The sequence below is a fragment of the Choloepus didactylus genome, chromosome 23 (assembly GCF_015220235.1).
Source record: "Choloepus didactylus isolate mChoDid1 chromosome 23, mChoDid1.pri, whole genome shotgun sequence".
NCBI lineage: Eukaryota > Metazoa > Chordata > Mammalia > Pilosa > Megalonychidae > Choloepus > Choloepus didactylus.
The window spans coordinates 8141013-8167102 of record NC_051329.1 but is presented as its reverse complement, the minus strand read 5'-3'; the positions used below and the strand labels follow the sequence as shown (position 1 = coordinate 8167102).

At 47.7% G+C, this 26090-nt stretch overlaps 2 protein-coding genes and 1 pseudogene across 8 annotated transcripts in view; 1 reads left to right on the top strand and 2 right to left on the bottom strand.

Moving 5' to 3' along the window:
• PITPNM2 (phosphatidylinositol transfer protein membrane associated 2) overlaps window positions 1–15742 on the bottom strand; it is a 135504-nt gene extending 119762 nt beyond the window's left edge. The window contains 1 exon segment of the mRNA XM_037816803.1: window positions 15483–15742. The gene's annotated coding sequence lies outside the window, so the exon portion shown is untranslated.
• On the top strand, window positions 1492–23513 carry LOC119519271 (annotated as a pseudogene).
• The window catches only part of MPHOSPH9 (M-phase phosphoprotein 9), a 60848-nt gene continuing 54595 nt past the window's right edge, over window positions 19838–26090 (bottom strand). For all 7 annotated transcript variants that reach the window (XM_037816832.1, XM_037816830.1, XM_037816831.1 and 4 more), the window contains one exon: window positions 19838–26012. In XM_037816832.1, coding sequence (XP_037672760.1) covers window positions 25911–26012 — 102 coding nt within the window. In that variant the 3' untranslated portion in view covers window positions 19838–25910. The remainder of the gene's footprint in view (window positions 26013–26090) is intronic.

Here is a 26090-nt window from a genome sequence, read left to right as displayed (position 1 = left end):
TCTGGTTCTCTGAGAGCTAAGCAAACAGGTGCCCTCCCCTCACTCCACTTCCTCCCGTGTTAACTAACTGCTTGCTTCTGCATATTTATTTTGCAACTGGATGCTACACTCTTATGACTTCTAATTATTTTTCAGTTTTTCTACTTTGAAAATCTAAGAGATCATTATACCCATTGAAAAACACTAACTTTACAACCTCCTTTCCTTCTTATAAGTTGAGTCCCAGGTCTCCTGACGATGGTGCTGGCTGGAGTTCCAGAATGAGGAACGGAGACAGAGCTTCTCGCCGGGCAGCAGACTCCAACAGAAACGCCTCTGGGAGCAGGGCTATTGACCCCCAAATTCTTCTTCAACACAACACCTGTTCTGTTATGCGCTGACCTGGGTCCCCCAGAAAGATGTGCTAAGTCCTAACCCTTGGATCTCATGAACAGAACCTTATTTGGATGTTGGGCCTTTGCAGATAAAATAAGGTGCAGTCACGCTGGAGTACAGCGGCCCTTACGCCCATACAACTTCTTATAAGAAGGGGAGAATCAGACACAGACAGACAGCGGAGAAGGCCATGCGGCGGCGAGCCGAGGCGGCCGAGGAGGTTTCAGAGGGTTCGCGACCTGCGGACACCCTGATCTCAGACTTCTGGCCTCCGAAATGTGGAAGAATGAATTTCCGTTGCTTTAAGCCACTGTGATTGTGGTTCTTTGCTACGGCAGCCCCAGGAAACTAGAGCAATACTAATAGCATCCATATTCCTCAAAACATACGTTGGGAAATGCTGCCAGGGTGTTTACTACTAAGAATGAAGTTGCTACGGACAAGACATTCTTTATGCTGCTGAAATCTGCACTGTCCTTCAAAGAGGAACAGAGGTTAAATGTCAAATGCTTCTCAAGCATCTATAGAAAGCATCTATGTGGCTTTTTTTTTTCTTTCCACTTTTTCTCTTTTAATAGATCTCCTAGGATGCAATCATCTGCCTTCGTTTTTGAGACTGACCTACAACCAGTGTGCTAGGCTCCCTGCTATGTGCCTGCTACGTGCCCATACAGGGGCACAGAGAGGCACCAGAAGAGGGTTCCTTCTCCCAGGAGCAGGCCCTGCACACTGCCACGGGGCAGTCTGCACACCGCCACGGAGCAGGCCCTGCACACCGCCACGGAGCAGTCTGCACACCGCCACGGAGCAGTCTGCACACCGCCACGGGGCAGTCCCTGCACACCGCCACGGGGCAGTCCCTGCACGCCGCCAAGGGGCAGTCTGCACACCGCCATGGAGCAGTCCCTGCACACAGCCATAGAACAGTCTGCACACCGCCACGGGGCAGTCCCTGCACGCCGCCATGGGGCAGTCTGCATGCCGCCACGGGGCAGTCCCTGCACGCTGCCATGGGGCAGTCTGCACACTGCCACACAGTAGCGCAGACTATGAATCGATGTGCCACATATGGGACACACTGGGGACCCACAGAACCAAACATGAATTGGGCCCATCATGGAGGGCTTCCTGCAGGGACGTAGGTGGGTGCCCCAGGCCTGCAAAGTCTCTGTGTGGCCATCGTTAGATGGAGAACTGCTGGCTCAGAGGACTTAGGAGCAGGCTGGCAATAAGTCCCTGTCCCTTGTGTGGGGCCCAAGGACATGCTTTCCTAGCCCCCAGGATTCTCAGCTGTAAAACAGTGGGAATAATCACAGGCTCACAGGGAGCTTGGAGGCCCCCAGTTCAGCCTGGTTGCCCCAGAGAGGCAGGGTTCAAAGAGGGGAGCTGATCTGGCCCCGGTCACACAGACTGAGAGTTGAGGTCCTGGGCAGGAAGGAAAAAGAGAACGGCAGTGGGCCCTGCCTCTCCGGGTGCCGCATGCTATCGTGTCTGCCCTGAAATCGGGCTGGTCAGGAGGCGGTATGAGCTCTCCTTGCAGGCAGGGAGGGGAGAGGCAGGACCCAGCTGGCCGGTAAAGGGGGGTGAGGCTGGAGCGCCCCGCAGCACCCCCAGCACCAGAGCTGTCCCTGACTTCCATGTCAACACCCCGGAGCAGATACAGACGTGCTCGCTCGCTCAGCCATTCAACAAGGAGAGCACTGGAGAGTGAGCCCCAACATGCAGCCTGTAGGGCAGATGGCACCAGGAGGCCGTGGGAGCATCTAGTGTGGTCTGAAGCCCCTCAGCCCATCATCCACTGTGGCCTGCTGACAGCCCCCAGCCCCTGCCCTTCCAGGGCTTCCTAAGCCTGAGGCCCTGAAGGAAGCAGCCCCAGGGGACTGTGACAGTGGCCTCTCGCCCAGGAGCCCGGCACAAGGATGCATCCCGGCATTTACAAGCTCTGAGTACCGGGCAACGTGCAAGGCACTTGCACATCCATTCTCCTGTAAGCCTCATGGCCGGCCAGAGGCAGGTGAGGAAACAGAAGTTTCAAGTGAGGACGCGACCTGTGCGAGGTGCCTCATAGTGGGCGGTGGAGCCGTGCTCCACATCCAGGCGGCCTGCACGCTGCCGCCCCCACCCCTGCCCGCTGCCCTCCGGGGCAGGAGCACCTGCCCCTCCACAGCCGCCGCCACAGGCTTTTCAGCTGTGCACGCGAGGAACACAGGCAGTTGGCGTCTGCTCTTTGAAAAGGTATTTATCTTTCCACTCGCTGACAGCAAGCAAGAGCCATGAAAGGACAGCCCAACGTCAGGTGCAGGAGCGCTCCAGACAGACAGATGTCATGCACACACACCCCGGGCACAGCCGTCAACTGCCAGAACACCCTCCCCAAGGAAGACGAGTGGGCCAGAGCGCACGGTCCACGGCGGGGCGGGGGCCTTGGCCCGGCCTCAGGTGCACGGGCCGCCTCGCCAACACCTGGGAAAGGCTGGGTGCTGCAAAAAGGCAAAACCAAGGTGTGATCCGGCCCCAAGACCACTTGAAGGTCTGAGGCATAGCCTAAAGTTTTAAGGGGAGGGGAGAGGCAAGTTCAGGAGTCCGGGAGAGCGTTCCAGGGCAAGTCCATGCCCTTCTGCACAGGGCAGCGGGAGGAACACGGGTGTAGAGCCAAGAGAACTGGATTCTAGCTCCAGCTCTGGTGCCTCCTGGCTGTGTGATTCTGGACAAACACTCTAACCCCTCTGAGCCTCAGTTTGTCCTCTTTATGAATGGAGTTAGCACCCCAAGTTTCATTTCCCACTGGGGGCTGGTCTGGGCATCTAGGACACGAACGGGAAGAGAGTATTTTCATAAACTGTATGGGGAAACATACAGGTAGTGGGGAGTGTTTCAACCTTCCTTACTATGTCTTTGATTACAATTCATAGAAAGGACTAGAATACTTCATGCTTCAACTTCCTCTTTCCTCTGCCTTTGAATGGAGAAGACAACATACAGGTGAAAGTTGAGAGACAAAGGAATGGAAAAAAAAGTCTACATAATCTACTGAGTGGAACCTAGTGTCAGAATAATTATATAACTTATATACACAGATATGCATGTACATACAGTGCTTGTCCCTCGCTGTATACTTTCAGTGTTTGTCCAAGGCTGCTATTAAAGTCACCAGACCCAGAGAAGCAGGTAGGGCAGGAATTAACACCCCAGCCCAGCAGGTGAGGAGGTGAAGGCCCAGGGGGGTGAAGAAACCCACCTGAGGTCACACAGCAAGGCTGGACGTGGCCTCCAGGTGCCCGGTCCCCTCAGGGAGGGCTGAGTCCCACACAGGATGGCGGCCGTGGGCCTGGGTCTCCATCAGCGCCACGTCCCAGGCATGGCTCGCTATCATCAGTGGCAGCGTCTTTCTCTCTCGGTCTCTCTCGCACACACACACCCACGTATGCCCACCCATGGGGACTAAGGGCTTGCAGAGAAGCCCAGGAGGCCTGGAGAGCCTCGTTCCAGGAGGACTCGGGACCCTCTTCTTCTCGCTGGCAGGAAACACATGAAGCCTCTTGGGCCACCAGCCCAGTATCTCCATAGTGACAGAATCAGAGGAGCTGTGGGGCTAAAAATAAAATTCTACCTCCTGGAAACCCTGCTCCTCTGCAGGGCTGACGGGTGGGATCGTCTCTTCGGCTCCAGCTGCGTGGGGGCCGGCGAAGTGCCGTGGCCAACACCAAAAATCAAAGGAGGGAACGTTTGAGAACCACACCCCGAGCTGACCTGAAGAGTCTGTGGGTGCTGTCACCTGCAGGGTCCTGGACAAATGAAAGGGCACTCTGACACCCCCTGGGCACAAACGTTCCTGTAGACACCAACGCCCACGGCAGGCCTCAGGGAGGCACCGCCAAGCCTTGAACGTAAGCAGTGGTCCCTTCTCCATGTGTACCGTGGGACAGGTTTCCTCACTTAAAAAGTTTTACGTGATGCTTAGATGCCAAGGTGGGCTCTCAAAAGCCTATTAAACTCCAAAGTGGGTCCAGTGTACTATAAACCACCTGAAGTAGCAACTTAGAGTTGAGATTCGGAGTCAGACTGCCTGGATGTGAATCTATTGGCCAAGGAACCTTGAGGAAGTTTACCTCTCTGGGCCCTGGTTTTCTCATCTGTACAATGGGGTTAACGTCAGGGGGCTGCTCTGGGATGGAATGAGGACCTGGCTTAGGGTGAGCTCCCAAAAAGCATGAGCTGCTTTGACTGGTGGTGACGGTACAGCGACTGAGTAATTCAGCTGCGTGGTGGGTCGTGCGTGGGTTCGTGGGCTAGCCTCGGAACCGAACTGTGAGAACGAACTTTTGAAAACAGTCTTTGGCAACGCCAGCTATGTGTAAGCTGGGAACTCCCCACACCAGCCAGCACTTTACGCACAGTTGCATTAAACTTGACTGTGGCCAAGTAGGAGAGCCCGGGGGCAGAAGTCAGGAGGAAATATTCGAGATGAACAGAGGCGGGAACAAACCCACACACCTATCAGTTCAAGTTCATTAAAAAACAAAGGGAGGGGAATAAAAAGCAGTGTCTACAAATGGGGAAAACCGTATTTTCCACATTACATACTTCAACACTGTCTGATTTTTAAGTTTACTGTGAACATAACATTACTGTAAAATTTTAAAAACTCATTTAGACATGGGATATGACTCCCAGGGATGAACCCGGACCCAGCATCATGGGATTGAGAACATCTTCTTGACCAAAAGGGTGATGCAAAATGAAAAGAAATAAAGCTTCAGTGGCTGAGAGATTCCAAATGGAGTCGAGAGGTCACTCTGGTGGACATTCTTATGCACTATATAGATAACACCTCTTAGGTTTTAATGTATTGGGATAGCTAGAAGTAAATACCTGAAACTACCGAACTCCAACCCAGTAGCCTGGACTCTTGAAGACGATTGTATAATAATGTAGCTTACAAGGGGTGACACCTTGTGGATCGCACTCCCTTTATCCAGTGTATGGATGGATGAATAGAAAAATGGGGACAAAAACTAAATTAAAAATAGGGTGGGAGGGGGGTGTGCCTGTTTGAATGTATTATGTCCCCCAAAACGCCATTATCTTTGATGTAATCGTTTGTGGGTAATCAGGGTGGGTCTAAATTAAATCACTGGAGCCATATAAATGAGCTGACAAACAGAATGAACTCAGTGCAGCTGAGAGTGACATTTTGAAGACGAGCTACAGCCAAGAGGGACACTCTGAAGAATGCCCAGAAGCTGAGAGAGGAGCTGCAGATGAGAGCAGTTTGAAGACGGCCGTTGAAAGCAGACTTTTGCTCTGGAGAAACTAAGAGTGGAAAAATGCCCCAAGAACAACTAAGAGTGACATTTTTGAGGAACTGCAGCCTAGAGAGGAATGTCCTGGGAGAAAGCCATTTTGAAACCAGAACTCTGGAGCAGATGCCAGCCACATGCCTTCCCAGCTAACAGAGGTTTTCTGGACACCACTGGCCATCCTCCAGTGAAGGTACCCGATTATTGATGCGTTACCTTGGACACTTTATGGCCTTAAGACTATAACTTTGTAACCAAATAAACCCCCTTTATAAAAGCCAGTCCATTTCTGGTGTTTTGCATTCCAGCAGCATTAGCAAACTGGAATAGGGGGTGTTTTGGGTGTTCTTTTTTACTTTTATTTTTTATTCTTATTTTCACTTTTTCTGGTACAAGGAAAATGTTCAAAAAACAGACTGGGGTGATAAATGCACAACTATATGATGGTACTGTGAACAGCTAATTGTAAACTTTGGATGATTGTATGAAATGTGAATGTATCTCAATAAAATTGAATTAAAAAAACTCATTTAGAAAAACAGGAATAAACAAAATAGAAATGTAACTTAGTGCTAAAGAAAGAGGGTCCCTGCTCAACCCCCCTGACTCCTCCCTCAATCTCAAATTCTGGGACTTGGGACAGGGCAACCCTTCAGCCTCGGCTCATCTCCACTTGGCCTGTAACATGGAGCACAGCTTCAGACTCCGAGTGCCATCACCAGCTGTGTTAAGGCTAATTTATAAACGGCATCAAAATTCTCAAAGCAGGATGACTGCAACGCCTCATTAGTCACCCAGCCCTCAATGAATGATTAAACACCCGTAAGTGGTGAACATCCAAGTGCCCGGCCCAGCCAGGCATTTCCTAGCTCCACTGCACCCGAATCTGGCCACGGCTGGTAATGGATTTACTAAGTCAGCTCAGGGAGTAATTCACGTCGAGAGTTAATCAGTCTAACGAAGGCCAGTGCGACTTGGTGAACCGCAGACTGACTTTCCACTCCGACTCGGCCACCCCAGGGGACACCAGTGTCATCCTCCTGGCTTCGATTTCCTGGAGTGCCAAGAGGGGGGCCCCAGGGGACAAAGCTTGGGGAGACAGTGTCTCTGGGCCATCTCTGGGGCTCTCTGCCTGGAGCCAGTGAGTGCTCCCGGGGCTAGCACAGGAACCTCTGCAAGGGAAGTGGCAGGTGAGTCCCTGGGATGCCAGACACCACCAACCTGCAAACCCATGAGATAAATACCTCATCCACACCTGCCCAGGAAACAACAGCTCAGGTGTGCAGGGTGGTTCACAGCTCACAAAACCACACACCTGTGCGTCCTCTCCTTGGGCCACAGTGCATCCCTGGGGGGCAGGATGGCCCCCGCATTGGGTGGACACGGAAACCCAGGCACAGAAAGGAGCAGTGAATCGTCACAGGCTGCTCACTGGGAGATGGGACAATGCACCCCTCCTGACTCCTGAGCCCACTTAGTCTAAGCCTCCGTCATTGCTCCTGACCCAGAGGCAGGCCGAGTCGAGAGCCACCCCTCTCCTCGGTGCTGTTTTGGCCCCTGGGCTTTGACGGGCCTCCCTGCTCCTCCCACCTTCCCGAGTTCCACGTGCCTGGGAAGAGAAAGAGGCAGCCCGCCTGCCGAGCCTGCCCCCAGCGTGTCCTCTGCTTCCACGGCCTGAACGTGCCCGGAGGCCTGGGGTTACTTCAGGGTTATTCCAAGCACCAGTTAAGATTCTGGAGAAAAGAGGGGAAGGAACTGGTGAGCAGCACCTGGGAGGGCAGGTACACCGTGTCTCGAGGTCCCACTGCTCGTTTTGGGGGACCCTGGGCTCTGCCATCCTAGGGGCCATGTCGGCCTCTGCTTCTAGGGGCATGGAATATTAACCCCCACTTCCCCAAAGACCTCCTCCTCCAAGTTTTCTTTCAATCAGAGACTTAATTAAAGGCTGCTTCCAGGATCCGAACCAGCTAGGCGTTCTGAGGAAGCCAAAGAAGGGCAATTCAGCCCCTGTCCTCGCTGGCCCCACTGTCTGGCCAGGTTATCCAAGCCCCGCGAACCCCAATAAAGAGTCTGACTTCAGAGAGTCTGAGAAACTCCCATCCAGCTGCTCTGCACACACCCCCGGAGGCCTCCTGGGAAAGCAGAGCTACAGCTCCAGCCGGAGGGACCCTGGCCTGAGTGAGAGGCCCAGCCACGTCACCAGGCACTGCAGCCCCTCAGCTCAGGAAAGGCCACAGACCAACAGAGGCAGGCGCTGCGGGGAGGAGACAGGCCCCGACGAAGAAGGGACAAGAGCGAGTCAGCGGGCCAGGCCTCTGCGTGCGGCCGCCTCCCCCACCCCAGCCGGCTTCCTGCCCGGCTCTCTGCGGGTGCAGCTCTGTGCTCCCCCTGCTCCTCCTCCAACGAGCCCCAGAGCAAGGAAAAGGCCAAGAGAGAGGCCGGGGCAGGACAGATGGAGCCTGAGCTGACCTGGTGCCGAGTGGGGAGCCCTCCCCAGACAGGCCGCGGCCTGCTCCAAACACCACCCCCCACCCCCACAGGAAGGAGGCCGCTACCCAGGGTCCCCTCGCCCGGCGGCAACACGGCAGCCTGGAAGGTTTCCTCGCCTCTGGGGAGAGAGCACCGGCTCCCCAGCAGCTCACCTCCTGAGACCTCAAGGGCACATCCTGCGGCCAAGGCTGGCGACTGGAGGACCAGGCCACAGGTCAGAATTTGGCTTCAAGATCATGCAAATAAAAGTGTGCTAAGTCCTTGGAGCCCTTTAGTCTCTCTGAAAAGCAAAGGCTACAGGACAAGCAGAAGAGACATCCCCCCCCCCCACCTGGAAAAAGAAAAAAGGAAAAAAGATCTGCACACACAAACCCAAACTGGAAAATACTTTGTACCGTGTTCAGAATGAACTGGATCAGGAAATACTAATGGGATTTAAAAACAAAATAGGGCCGCTGTGGAGAACAGCTTGGTGGTTCCTCAGTTAAAAGAACGACCATGTGGCCCTGTAATTCCACTCCTGGGTACCGACCCAGAAGAACCGAAAACAGGGAGTCGGACTGACCCTGTACGCCAGTGTCCGGAAAGACATTACTCACAGCAGCCAAAAGTGGAAGCAGCGCAAGTGTCCATCGACAGGTGAGGGGACAAACGGCGGTCTGTACATACGATGGAATATTAGGCAGCCTTTAAAAAGGGGTGACGCTCTGACCCAAGCCACCACATGGACAAGCCCCGAGAGCATGGTGCTAAGGGAAATAAGCCAGACAAAAAAGAGCAAACACTGCATGATCCCACTTACATAAAATACCTGGAAATAGCGAATTAAGAGACAGAGAGCAGATTAGAAGTTCCCAGAGCTGGGGAGCGGGGGGAATGGAGAGTGACTGCTTAACGGGGACAGAGTTTCTGTTTGGGGTAATGGAAAAGTCTTGGTGATGGATGGTGGTGACAGCAGCACAACACTGGGAATGTAATTAATACCCCTGGATTGCATATTTGAAAGTGGTTGGAGTGACAAATTTTAGGTGCATAAATGATACCACAATAACAATTAAAAGACAAAAAAAAATTAGTATGACCACCCGGTATGGACCGTGTGATGGAACGTGAGTGAACGAGGAGGGAGGGGAGCCAGTGAACATGAGTCCTGGCCAGTGTGAACTTCCCGTGTGGTTGGGTCCAAACCCTGACCTCTCTGAGCCTGTGAAGCACGACAGAGGAAAGCACTGGGGGCCAAAATGTGACCTCACCAAGCCACAGCTTCCTCATCTGTAAAGTGGGGCAATGGCGTTTGTGTGAGCCAAATGAGCACAGCGGGCGTTCGGGGCCCTTTGGCAGTTACTCCAAAGCAGGGCAGAGAAAGGCCTCGTTGGCTCCAGACCTCTGTCCACTGCAACAGCCACCTGCTGGGCACTGGGGGCCCAAAGACAAACAAGCCAAGGTCCCCCAGAGCTCGGCGGGGAGCCCAGGGATCGGGAGGCTTCCGAGAGAAGATGGAGCAGTTTTCTCCTGGCAGGAAACTCGGCGGCAGGTAAAGTCCACGATACAGGGCCAGCCTGGGTGGGTGCCTTTCACCTGTCCCCAGACACACCCGCCTTGCAGCCACGAGGCCAACAAGGCAGGATGGGTGACCAGTGCGCCCCAGAATTTGAGACTGCCCCAGCGCTCAAGTCTCGCTCTGCACCAGGTAAATTAGCAACTTCAAAACTTTGCTCCACTATATTGGAAAATGTCACACACAGGGAAAAAGGAAGTCTTGGGTTATGCACATCCAACTGACAGCTAAGCAAGTGAAAGTGCTTTCGGAACTCTTGAGGCTTTTGTTATTAATGGTGCTTTTGTGTTGGGTTCTCAACACATCAAACAAATTTCCTTTAAATTGGTGGCTCCTGACTGAGCTGGGGAAGGCTGCAGGCCTCCCACCCACCAGCTGGTCCAACCACAATAAACGTTTGGCCTGTGAGATGCACAACACTGATGAGCTAATTGAAATATGCTGGAACCAGCAAACCCAAAATAAATGTGGGATAACTGTTTCCTGACATGGTAACCCACTGAATCGCCTCATGTCTGGCCATCCCGGCTATGATTTAATGGTCCCCACTCAGCAAGCCTCACTTACATGTGGTTTTTCAAGTGACTTAAAATGTTTTTTTTTCCAATGCGATTACCCAAGAGGGGAAAATTCTAATTGCAAAAAATGTTTGGATTTTCTCAAAAGTCAGCTCTTGCAAAGTGCCAAGGAAAGCAATTAACAGGCCCTCATGCAGGAGAGGGGAGGAGAATGGAAACATTCTCCAGAGAACACCATTAAGCCAGCATTAGCCGCGTTTCCAAACCTGCAGGAAGCCGGGCCTCTTGGCCAACCTCAGGCCGATGGAAGCTGTTCCTGCTGAAACATGGGAAGGGCCACAGACTTCCTCTCCGACACACCCCCACGCCTATCCCTGACCTCCAGAAAAAACTGCTTTTCAACAGGCTGTAAGGAGAGAGGGCAGAAAGGCCACTCCGCAGGGCTGGCAGGCTCCTGGGTGGCCAAATTCCTGCCTGGGCCGGGCCGGGTGAGGCCAGGAGGCTGCAGGGCCGATTTGGGTTCCAGGAGGGTGGCCCAGGTGGAGAGCACACACCTTGTTCCGGCTAGAGCTACAAGTCAGCCCGACTCCAGGGAGACATGGGGGGAAAACCCGCAGCCGCAGAAAGAAGAGAAAGTTCAGCCTTTGGGGCTCCCCTCTGCAGACCACAGACCTGTCCTTGGAGATTTCACCCTCTGCGGGCATCTAAGACGGAACCTCGATGTGTGGCCCCAGCCTTCATCAATATACCAACTGAGTGTGGGGGGACACGGTGACAGAGAGAGCAGACAAGCGCCCTGTACTGGGGGGCTCTAAGGAAGCCTCTCGCGGTGAGCATGGAGTGGGGAGGGCTATGCCTGGGTCAGCCGGGGCTGGATGCTGGCCTGGGCGCTGTCTAAAGTCGCCTTACCTCTGAGTCTGTCTCCTCGTCTGCAAAATGCTGGTGACAGGCCATCCCCCACTCTCAGGAAGGCTGTGGAGCTCCAGTGAAGCTCAGGAGTGCAAAAAGTACTGTGTGTGTGTGTGTGTGTGTGTGTGTTATCACATCCAGAGGTGTCCCCACACTGGCTGCCAGGCTGAGCCCGTCAGCATCTGCTCGGAGACTGGGCTCAGGTCTCCCAGGTCCTGCTGCAGCTCCAGGTAACTCTCTGCCTCTGCCCTGGACCCCTGACTGTGACTGATGTCCCTGAGCTTGACCTCTGACCTCCCTGCACAGTGTCTGCATCAGACCCCTTTCTACAAAAGAAAGAGGGAAAAGGGACTGCAGCAACAAGAGCACTCGAGGAAAATCTTTGCAAAGGAAGTGAGACCTGAGCAATGTTTTCTTGATGCTCTTTCCCCAGTTCCGTTGCTTGGTTTTTTGATTCTTCTGTAAATTGACCTTCCCTGTGGATTAATTTTCTTTTAGCCCTCTGGCAAGGGCAGCTGTTACTATGGGTAATGCAAGTGAAAGCCAGCCCCACCCCCTGACAGTGCCCCTTCTGTCTGTGCCCATAAAGGTGCAGCTCAGGCTGGTCATGGTGTTTGCCAGGCTGGGTGTGAGGAAGTCAGTACCCCCTCCCTCACTTTACAGAAGCAAGGACCAATGTACAGGACTGCCAACAGTCTCCCCAGGGATAAAGAGCACGGAAGTGGTAATTAGAGGACTCGCCGAGAGGTCTTGGGCAAGTCATTCTTATCTTCAGCCATCCCCACCTCTCATCCTTAGCAGGGAAGGGGCTCTCCCAGCTCTAATTTCTTAGACATTCCAGAAAGGCTATTGAGGATGTGAAAAGGCATTGCCAGGCTCCCCACTTTTTCTCCTTCCACACCAGAAGACTTGTTCTGATGCGGCCTCTGTTATCGCTACAGTCTTTAGATTATAAATCCTACACATCTTGATCCAAATTCTATGCATTCTTCAAGGCTTCGTTCAAATGTCACCTCTTCCAGGGAGTGAACCCTGACTGCCTTACCCAGAAAGGGTGTCTCCCCCTCTGAACGCCTACTGCCATTTGAGCAGGACTTAACACACACACCTGTGTTACCTGCGGGCTGAATCTCCCTAATCACCCTGGAAGCTCTTGGTGAGGAGGTGCAAGGTCACTTAAATCGCATTCAATTCTGTTACCTGTCCACTATTTTACAGAAACCTTTTGTGATGACTTGTAAAGAATATAGATTTCCTCTGAAACACACACACACACACACACACACACACACACACATAAACAGAGAATAAAGGGAAGCAGAAATTAAAATGCTGACAGTGAAAGTAAGTGGATACAGTTGCTAGATGGAATATCACATTTTGCTCTGAGCATCCTGGACACTGGGGAGAAGAGGGAATCATAATCACCTGGAAAGCCAGTTTAGTATAGGAGGAATCAGGCAGAACTGGGCACAAATCCAGAGAGACTTTGGGCAAATCACAGACCTTGCCTGTGTCTCAACTTCTTTCTCTGGAAAAATTGGGGAAGATACCACCTAACCTGCAGGGTTGCATGGGAAAGCCTCATGCATGCTGTGTGGTACATACAAGCAAACAGTACATGTTGTTCTTCTTTGCTGTTCTTTTTGCTATCAGAGGAGAGAACAACCTGGTTTCTCAGAGAGGCAAAGCTGCCTTGCCTCTAAATTCTAAAAGAGAAATTTTCATATGAGATGCTATAAGAGGCCTGAAGCAGAAGGGCAAGCCCAAACTCCAGATTATGGTTTCAGAGCAAGCTAGATGAGGATTTGCCCTGGCTCTATTTTATAACATCCAGGGGTAGGTACCCAGTCCAAGCTTAATAAACATCGACCAAATGTCCTATGGAGAAGAGGAGCTATGCAAAGAGCCCTTCCGTGCATCCTTGTTTGGTGGCACGAGTCCTGTGAGCAGGCTCCACAACGGCTGGCTGCAAAGGGACTGACTGAATCCAAGCAGGGCTGAGAAGCGGCGAGCAAGCACCTGATGGCTCACTTTTGGTTGACCGCCCTGTAACCAACAGCAGCCTCTTCACCCTGTGGCCACAGACGAATGGGTAATACCACTGTCCTGCCATTCAAGATCACACGGCCCCTGACGTCTTTTCCAAAAATAGCAAGGCGGTGATCTCGGAACGCCAGAAGTTTCCTGTGCTAATCTCTACAAACAATTGCACATCCTCCATGACTGGCTCTTCTTGGAATACCAAGCTGGAAAGACTTCACCGGATGGGATGGTTGGAGAACATCTGCCTGGTTTTAAAATAGCCTCTGGACAGGGAGGGAGGGAAAACCGGGTCCCCCTGAGAAAGTGTATATACAAACAGCCGACCTTGAAACGGAAGGGTTCCTAGCAGTCACCTAGCCTGACTTGGGGTGGGGGTGGGGGTGGCAGGCAACCCTAGCACTGTGCCCCTGAACAACTCTAAGCAGCTTGGGATGGCTGGAGTTTAGAGTGTGTGAGAAATGAAATGGAGGGAGAAGAGGCAGGGCTCAGAAGAGTTTTCTCTCAGATTCCACGAGGAGCAAACAAGGCCAAGAGAAACCAAGTGACTGACTTAAGCTTGCACAGCAAGTGATGGGGAAAGCCAGCCTTGGAACCCAGGCCTCTGGACACCCAGCATCCAAACCTCCATCCTCCTGCCTCCTAAGCCGGAAGAGAACAGCTCATTCAACACTCACTGCCCAGAGAACCTGGTTTCTGTGCCCAGCCACCCTCAGCAGAGCCTGTACTGTCCTGTTCATCTGGCAAGTCACTCCCCAGTCAAAAAATAATAATAATTAATAAATAAAATAAATCAGCCCCTCCTAATTCCTCATGTTTCTCTCTGTGATGGAGAGGGCTGGGAGTCTCTTCCAATCACAGAATACAGTCCTTTCATGGAAAAAAAACAGTCCTGGAGCCGGATAAGCTAGGGTCCTGTCTGGGAGGGGCTTCTGCTCCATCCCGGGCTGACCGTGCACAGGGTGCTGACTCAGGGCCTGGACCAGAAATGAATCAGACTGCAGCCCTGTCCTCCAGGAGCTCACTACCCAGCAGGAGAGATAAGCCAGACACAACACTAACCATAAATTAAGGCAGACGTGATAAGAGCCTCAGACACAGATAAGAGGCAGTGGGAGTTCAGAGCAGAGAAATGACTTGGGAGCAAGAGGGGAGATGCAAATGCAGGGGAGCATTTGCTGCCTTCTGCTCAGAAAGGGGCGGCTATTCTGTCAGCTGGTGATTCCCAGATGGGGGTTGGGGAAAGAGCTGATAGTGGCAAAGAAAGATGTCCAAACAAGGTCTCCAAAGAATCCAGATCCCAGAGGGGAGAAGGCAGGTAGGCCCAGGCTTTGGAATCTGCCCCAGCCCATCTTCCAGAGGGAGGGAGAGGCGCAGAAGATGAGGGCACTAGAAGTTCTACGTAGGGGCAGCAAGCCGGGGGAAAGGGGACACAGAGATTTGCCTTGAAGTGACATTTGCAGGGGCAGCACCCTGTTTATTTAGAATGTCCATTTGGGATTTCTTGGGGGAGAATCAACACACATGGGGGGGTGGACAGGACTGAAGTTTCCCTCTCCCCAAGCCACCCATCAGCCCTGCCTCTGATGGGAGAGGATGAGGGCTGGGTGGAAGGGGAGGCTGCCTGGCTCTAAAGCAGAGCGGGTACCTCCACTTAACAGGAGGTGAAGATGGGCAAGATTGTGCAGCCTCACGCCAAAGGGGGGCTCCCGCAGACCTTTTCCTAAGTTCTCGCCTCCCTCGCGGGGCCACACCCCGTGCTCAGGCCCCGGACACCCACGGGGCCACCGCCAGGGCTGAAGGATGTCCAGCTGGAGGCTGAGAGGAGAGGCTGGAACAGCGGCTGCGCCCACCGCCTCTTCCCGGCCCTTTCCTTGCCCTTTCACGGCGAGGGCGTCGGACCTGGGCAGGCCCAGCCTTGCAGGCACAATGCCCCCTGGCCGCGGTGACACTAGGCACTCCTGGAGGGGAGCCCCACCTCCCACCCCGGGCCGCGAACGACAGCAATTCGGAAATTAGCATTTTGGGCACGAGTCCGCAGGGCCAGTGACTCACGCAGGGCCGGCTCCGGGTGATTTCCTGAGCCTGGGGTCACCGCGCGCCCAGCTGGGGGGTCCCCGGGCACGCCACACCCTCTCCCCGCCCCGGGACGGCCGGGCCCGGGGTCTCCCACTTTTCCCTCCAACGGAGCCGGCGCGCTGCGGCCGGGGCAGGCGGGCCGGGGGCTGGGCGCGGGCCTGGGGGGGGAGCCGGCCCGCCTTCCGGGCCCCGGGCCGCCGAGACACTCACCCCGCTCGGCGCGGCCGCGGGCTCCGTCCTCCGCCGCGCTGGGCCGCCGCCGCGAGCTGGCCTCGGACGAGCCGCCGGGCGCCCCCGGGCATGCTCCGCGGCCGTCGGCGGGGCTCGGGCCGGCGCACGTGCTGGCGCGCGCGGGGCTGCTGGCGGCCGCTGGGGCGAGGGGAAGCGCGGCCGGGGCCGGGCTGACAGCTCTACGCCGCCGCGCCGCCGCGCCCGGCTCGCATTCCCCCAGTCGGCGGCGGGCGGGCTGCGCCTCCGTCAGGCCACGCGAGAGGGCGGCGGCGCGGCGGCGAGTCCCCGGCCCCAGCCCGGCCCCGGCCCCGCCGCCCCCGCCCGCCCGCCCGCAGCGCCGGCCTCGGCCGGAAGAAACCTTTCCAACTTCGGGCTACCCGCTCGGGCAGCCGGACTGGCTCCTCGCCCGGAGACCCTGGCTTTGCGGCGCGGTCTGCTCGGGCTGTTCGCCACCCACCCCAAGCCTGAGTGCAAGGCCGCCTTCAGGAGCCCTGCGCCCGCTCCCACACCCGCAGCTTGGTCTGCCGCCAGACGGGCTACCCGCGCGGGAGGGGCTGGGCGCGCCCGGGGAGGGAGCGCGGAGACGCCAGTAACTGAGACTCTAAAACTGCTTTTTTTAAAAAAAAATTAAAATGAAGTTCACTAGCACTAAAATGACAAATCAAGGGGAACCGACTGCAAGACTTCACAAGGTATTTGGTACTGTGGGCAAGCCAAAGGTGACTGAGGCCCGAACCTAGGTGCTTCTAATCAGAGACTTAAAAACAGGCATCGAGTTCTTGCCTCAAAACCCCAACCAAATTATGCTATGGACAAAAAATACAATAAAATAATATAAAATACTTGTTGGTCATCAGAAGTACTAGAAGCAATAATACCAAGAGGATATGCATGAAGCTCCAGACTCAGACCTGGGTGGGGTGGGGTGAGGGGTCTGGAAGAGGTCAGCAATAGCTTCCCTCATCTTCACTTCCCATCATAACTCTTGGTGGAATTCAAAATCATGAACCACTGAACACGGATGGACTTACTTGCCAAAACCTGAAGTAACAGAGCAAAACAGGGCACACCTAAAACCTAGTGATAGTTTACCTGTCACTAAGTATAATCTTATATGGCTGACAGAAGACATGGAGTGCTTTACCCCGGAAAAGCAAGTGTAAGTTAAAAGCAAAGCAGTCCAAGACAAGTTCAGGTAAAGTTACAGATGGCAAAACTACAAAAAGATTGTTCATCTCCTTGAGTTACTGTCAGAACTGCAGAAAATGGGCCGGGAAAGCCAGCATTATGAGATTCGTCTCAAAAATACCTGTCACCTATGTATGTAAGTTATACTTTAAGATTTACTTAAAACACACACACACACACACACACAAACACAAAGTGTGATGATCACACTGATCATTAAATGAAGGTGTACCATCAACTATGAAACCCTCAACTTCTTCCCTACACCAAAAGGTGCCCTAAGACCCACTAATAAAGGTTTCTGGAGAATACACAGTTCACCTGAAGGAGGGTCTTTGCCAGTGGGAACCTAGCACCTGGGGGCACCAGTGCAACCCTGAACTCAGAACTCAAACAGTGAGCCATGATGAATACACTAATATCACAGACAGGTCATGTCCACAGATATTTATTGATTGCCCATGTGCAAGAAGAAAAAAGACATGGTCCCTGCTCTCACAGAGCTTACAACTTCATTATGCCAGTATTTGACTAGATTAAAAAACAACTGCAACAAGCACTTGTCTCTGTCTAACCATCAACAGCACTATAGGAAGCAAATTTTTCACATTATTGGTACTGTTACAGTGAAATTGTTAAATGTGAACAAAACATAATTATCTTCAAAGATCTGTAGTAATAGTGATGACACAGTATATAATGTCCAGCAAATGCAAATTTATGGCTTGGATCCTCCTATTTGAGAGGCGTCTATTGAAACAGAACACACCCTGGAAGGAAAAAGCTTAGTAATACAAGTCCTAAGAATACTGCTGTACTTGGCTATATTATCAAACTGCCACAGAACTCTCAGCTGGGCAGGGGACTGTTTCCAGCAAAATTTGTCCAATATAATCAGTTTAATCAGACTTGCAAATCTCCTAATCATACACAATCACTCATGACTTAGATAAATATGAGTTAACCTCTATGATTACTAAAGGGCACCAGGTATGTATTTTTTAAAGCTTCTTAAAAATTTGCAACATAAGCGGCACATTAAAATTTATTGAAAACTGCTTTTCAGGCATCTAAAAATTAAAATTACAAAAATGTCAAACTTACTACATACAAAGGTGCAGGGTTCAGAATTTAAATAGCATTCAGCAAAGCACTTGGCTTTCTTAACCTAAAAAGGGGAACAGTTTCGGCTGGTTATCAGACTCTAAAAACAAAAAAACCCATTAGTCTATTTGTCTAACTTCTAATGCCCAGCAGCAGGCACTGCCTTCCTGTGGGCCATCACCTTTAGATGTCTAATTGTGGAACATTTGATGAGCAATTATTTTTACTACTTTGACAATAATCTTTAGAAATAGCCTATATTTACACCAAATAATTCCAAACTCACCAATTTTATTTAAGATCACAGTGTTTTCTGATCGTACACTAACAAGTTATCCAACTTTTTAGTCACCAAAACAAACAAACAAAACAAACTCACACTAGGATGAAGCTCATTTAAACTCCCAGAAAGCTTGTGTTTTTTGCAGACAGGTGGATCAATTAAGTGAGAACATCAACCCATATTAGATTTTAAGTCAATTGCTTGGGACACAAATCTAGTTTTCTTTTTAAAAAAAGGAGTAATTGTTACCTCAAAAACCTATCGAACTGTGGGATCAGACACCCAGGGGAGTGAATCTCCCTGGCAACGTGGAATATGACTCCCGGGGAGGAATGTAGACCCGGCATCGTGGGACGGAGAACATCTTCCTGACCAAAAGGGGGATGTGAAAGGAAATGAAATAAGCTTCAGTGGCAGAGAGAATCCAAAAGGAGCCGAGAGGTCACTCTGGTGGGCACTCTTACGCACACTTTAGACAACCCTTTTTAGGTTGTAAAGAATTGGGGTAGCTGGTGGTGGATACCTGAAACTATCAAACTACAACCCAGAACCCATGAATCTCGAAGACAGTTGTATAAAAATGTAGCTTATGAGGGGTGACAAGGGGATTGGGAAAGCCATAAGGACCACACTCCACTTTGTCTAGTTTATGGATGGATGAGTAGAAAAATAGGGGAAGGAAACAAACAGACAAAGGTACCCAGTGTTCTTTTTTACTTCAATTGCTCTTTTTCACTCTAATTATTATTCTTGTTATTCTTGTGTGTGTGCTAATGAAGGTGTCAGGGATTGATTTGGGTGATGAATGTACAACTATGTAATGGTACTGTGAACAATCGAAAGTACGATTTGTTTTGTATGACTGCGTGGTATACGAATATATCTCAATAAAATGAAGATTAAAAAAAAAAAAAAAAAGACATAATGCTGAGCAAAATAAGCCAGGCACAAAAAGAGAGATATTGTATGTTACCACTAATGTGAATTCTGTGAAAAATGTACAATGTTTTATACTGTAGAATGTAGGGGACCTAGAGATACCAATTAGTGGAGGGGGAATGATAATCTAATAAGAACAGATAAACTATGGAGGATAATCTCAATGTTATGGGAATGCTCAGGAATGATTATGGTTTGTAAACTTTCTTGGATATAGTAAGATCAAGTTGGAAGCAATAGAGTTATTTTAGGTTTTTTTTTTCTCTTATTCCTTTGTTTTCTTAGGGGTTGTTAATTTTCTTGGGGTATGGAAGGAACATGTTGGAAGCAATGTAGTTATTTTAGATTATTTGTTTTTCTTACTCCTCTGTTTGGACATGGTTTATTAATTTTCTTGGGGTATGGTAGGAACATATTGGAAGCAAAGTAGTTATTTTAGGTTATTTGTTTTCCTTAATCCATTGCTTTGTTTGAAATATTGTGGGGTTTTTTTGGTTGTTGTTTGCCTGTTTGTTTTTAATTTTTTGATAAACAAAGTTAAAAAATTGAAAAAAAATCAGTAGAAAAATGGGAGTAAAAACTAAATGACAAATAGGGTGGGATGGGGGGATGGTTTGGGTATTCTGTTTTCACTTTTATTTTTTATTCTTATTCTGATTCTTTCTGATGTAAGGAAAATGTTCAGAAATAGATTGTGGTGATGAACGCATAACTATATGATCATACTGTGAACAGTTGATTGTATACCATGGATGACTGTATGGTTTGTGAATATATTTCAATAAAACTGAATTAAAAAAAAAAAAAAAAAAAACACCTATCGAACTCAGAAAGAATCTGAGAAGTCCCCTTTATTGAACATTGCACTTCAACGTAATCTCCCTTAATGTTGAGCTCATAAGGCTCCCCACTCAGCTGGTCTCCACCTGAGCCGGGGAGTGACCCACTCTGCCAGGCCCCGAGTGTCTGCTCTTGCCACTGTGGGCTGTGCCCAGCTGCTGCCCATTCCTGGTGGTGCCACTCTAGCAACATCTACTCCGGCTTCAATTGGAAAATTTCCTGCATATTCTAATTTGGGACTCCTGAAGTTCCCACAGAGGGTTTGAGGGAAAGAAAGGAGATCCAGGGAAACTCAGAGTCTGCGGGAGCTGGAGAAGGGAGAGGACATTATCCCGTGATGCAGAAGCTAAGCCACCCAGGGAGAAAGTCAGCCTTCCAGCCCTGAAACCCAGTCCTGCCTTGCATATGAAGGAAGTCAAGAAAAATGAAAATGAAAAATGGACCTCAAAGGAACTGGTGATTACACCAAGGTTTGAGAAGACAGATTCACTGACTGGCATTCTACTGCAAGTGAATAATGACAGCAGTTTAAGTGAAATAGATCAGGAGGAAGAAAGGACTGCAAAGAAAACATCTGATGAAAAGAACAAGGTCAAAAAGCAAATTAATTCTGTGGATGATCTTGATGACTTAACTCAGTCATCTGAAACAGCTTCTGAGGATTGTGAATTGCCTAGCCCTAATTATAAGAATTCTATGTTGCTAATTGAACAACTTGGAATGGTTTGTAAAGATTCTGTTAGCCTACTGAAAATCCAGGATGCAATTCTTTCATATGAAAGATTAACAGAACTTAAAAAAATCACTGTGAACTACTTACAGGAAAAAATTAAAAAAACAGAAAACAAAGTTAGTGGACTACAAAAGGAGCTATCAGAAACCGAAGAAATGAAATCACAGTTAGAACATCAAAAAGTGGAATGGGAACTAGAACTTTGCAGTTTGAGATTTACCTTAAAACAAGAACAAGAGAAAAGAAGAAATGCTGATATGTTGTATGACAAAATTAGAGAACAATTAAGAAGAAAAGAAGAGCAGTATAATAAAGAAGTTGAAATGAAAGAACAACTTGAACTCACTCTTCAAACACTAGATATAGAATTGAGGACTGTAAGAAATAATCTGAATCAGGTTGTAGAAGAGCAAGATGACACCCAGAGGCAACTTTCGCTAGAACAGAATGCCAGACTATTACAAGATGGAATTTTGACCAGTTACCTATGTAAACAAAAGGACATAGAAACGGCTCAAAAGAAAGATGAAATTGCCATGCTACGATTGGAAATACACACAATGAAAATTCATAACCAGGAAAAAGAAAAGAAATATTCTAAGGACATGGAAATTGTAAAAGAAAAAATGGATGACCTTCAAAAGACATTAAAACTGAATGAGGAAACATTAACAAAAACAATATTTCAGTATAATGGACAGATTAATGTTCTGACATCAGAAAATGCAATGCTGAACTCTAAATTAGAGAGTGAAAAACAAAGCAAGGAAAGACTGGAAACAGAAGTTGAATCATACCATTCTAGACTGGCTGCTGCAATAAACAACCAGGATCAAAGTCATATATCAAAAAGAGACCTGCAACTCACTTTCCAGAGAGCAAAAGATGAGTGGTTTCGTTTACAAGACAAAACGAATTTTTATGTGTCTAACCTAAAAGACAACAATGAGATTCTTTCTCAACAACTTTCTAAAGCTGAAAGTAAATTCAGTAGCTTAGAAATTGAGTTCCATCACACAAGAGATGCTTTGAGAGAAAAGATTTTGATTTTAGAACATGTACAAAGAGACCTAAGCCAAACGCAGTGCCAGATGAAGGAAGATGAACATGGGTATCAAAGTGAACAAGGTAAAGTGAGTAAATACATTGGAAAACAGGAATCCTTAGAGGAAAGGTTATCCCAACTGCAAAGTGAAAATATGTTACTTCAACAACAACTGGATGATGCTCACAACAAAGCTGACATTAAAGAAAAGACAGTAATTAAAATCCAAGACCAATTTCAGGATATTATGAAAAAACTTAAAGCTGAAAGTGAAAAACAAAGCCTTCTAGAAGAGAGAAATAAGGAATTAATCAGTGAATGCAATCATTTAAAAGAACGAATATATCAGTATGAAAATGAGAAAGTAGAAAGAGAAGTAGTTGTGAGACAACTTCAACAAGAACTGGCTGATACCCTAAAAAAACAATCTATGTCAGAAGCTTCACTGGAGGTTACATCACGTTATCACATTAATTTAGAAGATGAGACACAGGATTTAAAGAAGAAATTAAGTCAAATCAGATGTCAGTTGCAAGAAGCACGGGCTCAACATACAGAGGCAGTACAATGTGCTGAGAGGACACAAGATCTCATGCAAAAGCTTGAAATTGAAAACACCAAGTTAAAAGTTACAATCAAAAAGCAAACAGGCAAAATTGAACAGCTTCAGAAAAACCTGTTCGGTACAAATTCGTCTGACGAAGAAAAGGAACAATTAAAGAAACTTACTGAGTTTAAACAATCTCTGGAATATCGTTTGGATCAACAAATGAAGAAAAATGGTGAATTAGAAAAAGAGATTATTGGATTTAAGAAACTCTTACAGATGACAAGAAAGGAGTTAAATGAATATGCAAATGGAGAACTTAGTTTCCGTGGAGATTTAAAACCCAAGCAAATTGAAATGGATAGTCAGATTATTATGCTAAAACATCAGACTGATGATCTTACAGCAAAACTTGAAACTTCATCTTCAAAATGCCTACATCTGGATGCAAAAAATCAAGATCTTCAACAGGAGTTATTGTCTATGAGAGCAATACAAAAGAAATGTAAAGAACTGGAGAAGAATAAAAAGAAGTTGGAACAAGTAGTAGTAAACCTCAAAAGTCATGTAGAAATGAATATGCTAGAACATGGTTGAGTAGAACAATATAAACGGGAGATTGAAGAAAGAGCCAGACGGGAAATGGTAGAAAAATTAAAAGAAGTCAATCTATTTTCAGAGATACAAGCAGCATCTCAAGAAAACTTAGAGCAGTTAAGAGAGAATAATAACACTTCAGTAAGACAGCAGATGGAACTCAGAATAAAAGATTTAGAATCCGAACTTTCCAAAATGAAAATTTCCCAAGAAGATTCTAATAAATCAGAGCTGGAAAGATACAAGCACCTGTATCTAGAAGACCTAAAAGTTACAACATTATTGTCAAAGGAACTAAACAAGACTAAGGAGCAGCTAGCAGAGAACAACACCAAATTACTCATGGAGAAATCACAGGACAGATACTTAGCCCTCTTATTGTGACGCCGGTCCTGGAGCCATCATGTGCTGGAAATCTTAATAATCATTCAGTGCTCAATAGAAATCTTATTCCAAGAGAAAGCGTAGTAATTCCTTCCTCAATCCCACGGCCTTCCAGTAACAGCATGGAGACCTTCTTCACCAAGATGCAGCAGGAGTTGGAAAGAAATATAACTAGAGAAATACAGGAAGCTGCTGCTGAATTTGAATCTGGATCCTATAGTGTTTCTCTAGGATCTACTGATGAGTCAAATCGAAATCAAGATCTAGTTTTAAAAACAACACAAGAATATGAAGAGATTTTAAAGAAAAAGTATATGATCTGAAAGATACATAATAAGAATTTATTTACTAGGCTGTTTACATAATATTCTAATGGTTTCCTGTTGTACTATATGTGAAAATATTAAAGGAAAATATTTTAAGAAAAATTAAAAAAAAAAAAGAAAGGAGCTCCAAGTGTAAGGAGAGAGCTCACTTTCTGTTTGCATTTTAAAAGGCACTACCCAGAGGCGGAAGAGTCACTAGGTTTTTCACTAACTGCAGTAACAAAAACAGTTTACCTCCCTGGGGTAGCAGAGGCTATTTAAGGTAGAAAGCTCTCCTACTTTTAAGTTGAGTGTTCACAGGTTAAGTATTACCAAAGAAAAAGACACCTGAAACAATTTTCCTTGGTTTACCTCTTCACAGCTATGAAGGAAAAATAAAATCTTTTTTTGGTAAGTGACTGATGATACTTCCAATCTACTACATGCTTCAAATATCAAAGCATATGCTTTCCAAGTGAGAGGCACAGAGGATATTTTGATGGGCTTAATACTTTTCTTGGAGTAAGCCAATATAAGGTATTAAAAAGATATACTAGACAAGATAAAACTATAATCTCTTCTGAAATGGCAATTTCCTTATTCTTAAAAATGCAGATTTTATAATAAAAGCAGGGAACAATGAAATATCCTAAGAATTTTCAAGACCATTTTTAATGCCATACATAGGAACACATTAAAGGAGGGAATATATCATCAGTGAAGTCTTCACTATCGCTGACACAAGCCGTACTGGAACTTGATTAAAACAGACATTTTCTTTTCTCCAACAGATTTTTTTTTTTAAAGTTAGGAAAAAATATCAAGAATAAAGGCACTTGATTCTGTTGATGAGTAATTACTTTTGACCAGCCCAAAGTCTTTAACTGGTTGAAGGGGTTAGGAGAAAGGTTCAATTCACAGATATGAGCCCGAGGCAGGGGTCAGATGGGGCCCCTTTCTTGCTGAGACTCCCCAGGAGCTGAGAGAAGGGAACATGGCTACAGGCACCTGGCCTGACGTCAGCCAGGTGAAGCTTTGGCGAAGGGCACTGGAGCAACGTGAGATCTCTGCTCACAGGCATTCATATGCCCTAATGGAATAACTGGATTTGGCTTGGTTAGTCGTAACTACACGTTATTGAGAGCCACATAAAGACAAAAGCTAAAAGCAAACTAAATTTAAAACCTGAGCATTTTCAGTGGGAATCAATTTTTAAAGTTTGGAATGAGTCTGTTACCAAAATGTGCGGAGCTCAAATACCTGGGCATTGGGTTCTGACTGGTTACTGGGAAGTGGGCTGTCAGGCAGCCTGAACTTGACCAGCAGTCAGCTCGCACCTGCCAGTGTTCCCCAGAACAGCCTCCTCACCACGAGCCACTTCCAAGAGCCAGCGGGAGCTGCCAGAGCAGTGGGTGTGAGCCCTCCAGCAAGGCCAAGAGAAAGGCACCAAGCGCTGATCCAAAAGTATTCTTACAGCATCTGCTATAAGTGGTTTTTATTTCGTTTTTTTCCATTTTGGCAGGGGTGGAGCCCTGGAGGATTGAGGGTAGAGAGAGGTTAAAAATGTCTGGATGATGACTTGGACTGACAATTGAAGGTGCATTTAGGAAACCAGGGCTACTCCTAAAAACCTCTCTGGGCAGGAGGCCTGTATTTCACAAAGCTTTATGTCCCAACTTATTGTCAAGAGTGGGACAGCATTTACATTCAGAATGATGGGCAGAGGGCTATAGCTCTCCCATTGTTTCACTTTTCTTAAAAGTTCTACATATATGACAAAATTAAAGAATTACATACTTCTCATTTTTCTTTCCTTACAAATAATAAAAGTTTAGGGAAACCAAATGAGTTATCTTCATGTAGTTAGTTTGCAAAGCTTTCCAATATTCCATTATTAGTATTCAAATATTGACTCTAAGACGTAAGTTTCAAACAAGATTTGAATCATCTTTTAAAAAACCTCAACACAACTGAAATCCATTATATACTATAATTGTTTTTGTATTTAGCATGTATTAGTTTATTATGGAAGCTCGTTGTTAAGCACATATTTAAAAAAAAAAACACCTGAATCATATTTACAATGTAGAATAAGTTGATAAAATTAGTGTACAAAGTTAATTGTAAAAGGATAACACTATTTGTTTAGAAATAAGCCGCCTTCCTGTTTCCATTTCTATATTCTTGATATAAATTGGAGATGTACTATTTAAAAATAACACTTTTTAAATAGTAAAATATACAAGAGATTCCTGAGCATAACAAAAATACCTTGAAAATATGTGGCCATTTGAAGTATAAAATAGCAAGTGTAAAGAATAGCATGATTGTAAAACTATTTGAAGGCTTATAAACAGTACAAAATAGTTTGCCTTTTCTGAGTGCATAATTATACATTAGTGCAAACCAAAAAAAAGTCTCAAAATTTAATGGCTACAAATCTCAAAGATTTGCAGAGGTGCGCAAAACATGGAACTTCTTTAGTGTCATGCGAACTGAACCCAGTTCTCGGTTAATCCTTTCCAAACGATCTTCCAAGGCTTCCTAGGTGAAAATAGTGGGAAAAAGTTGAATTAGAATTCTATATCAAGTTCACTGGTTTTACAATTAACATCAAACTGA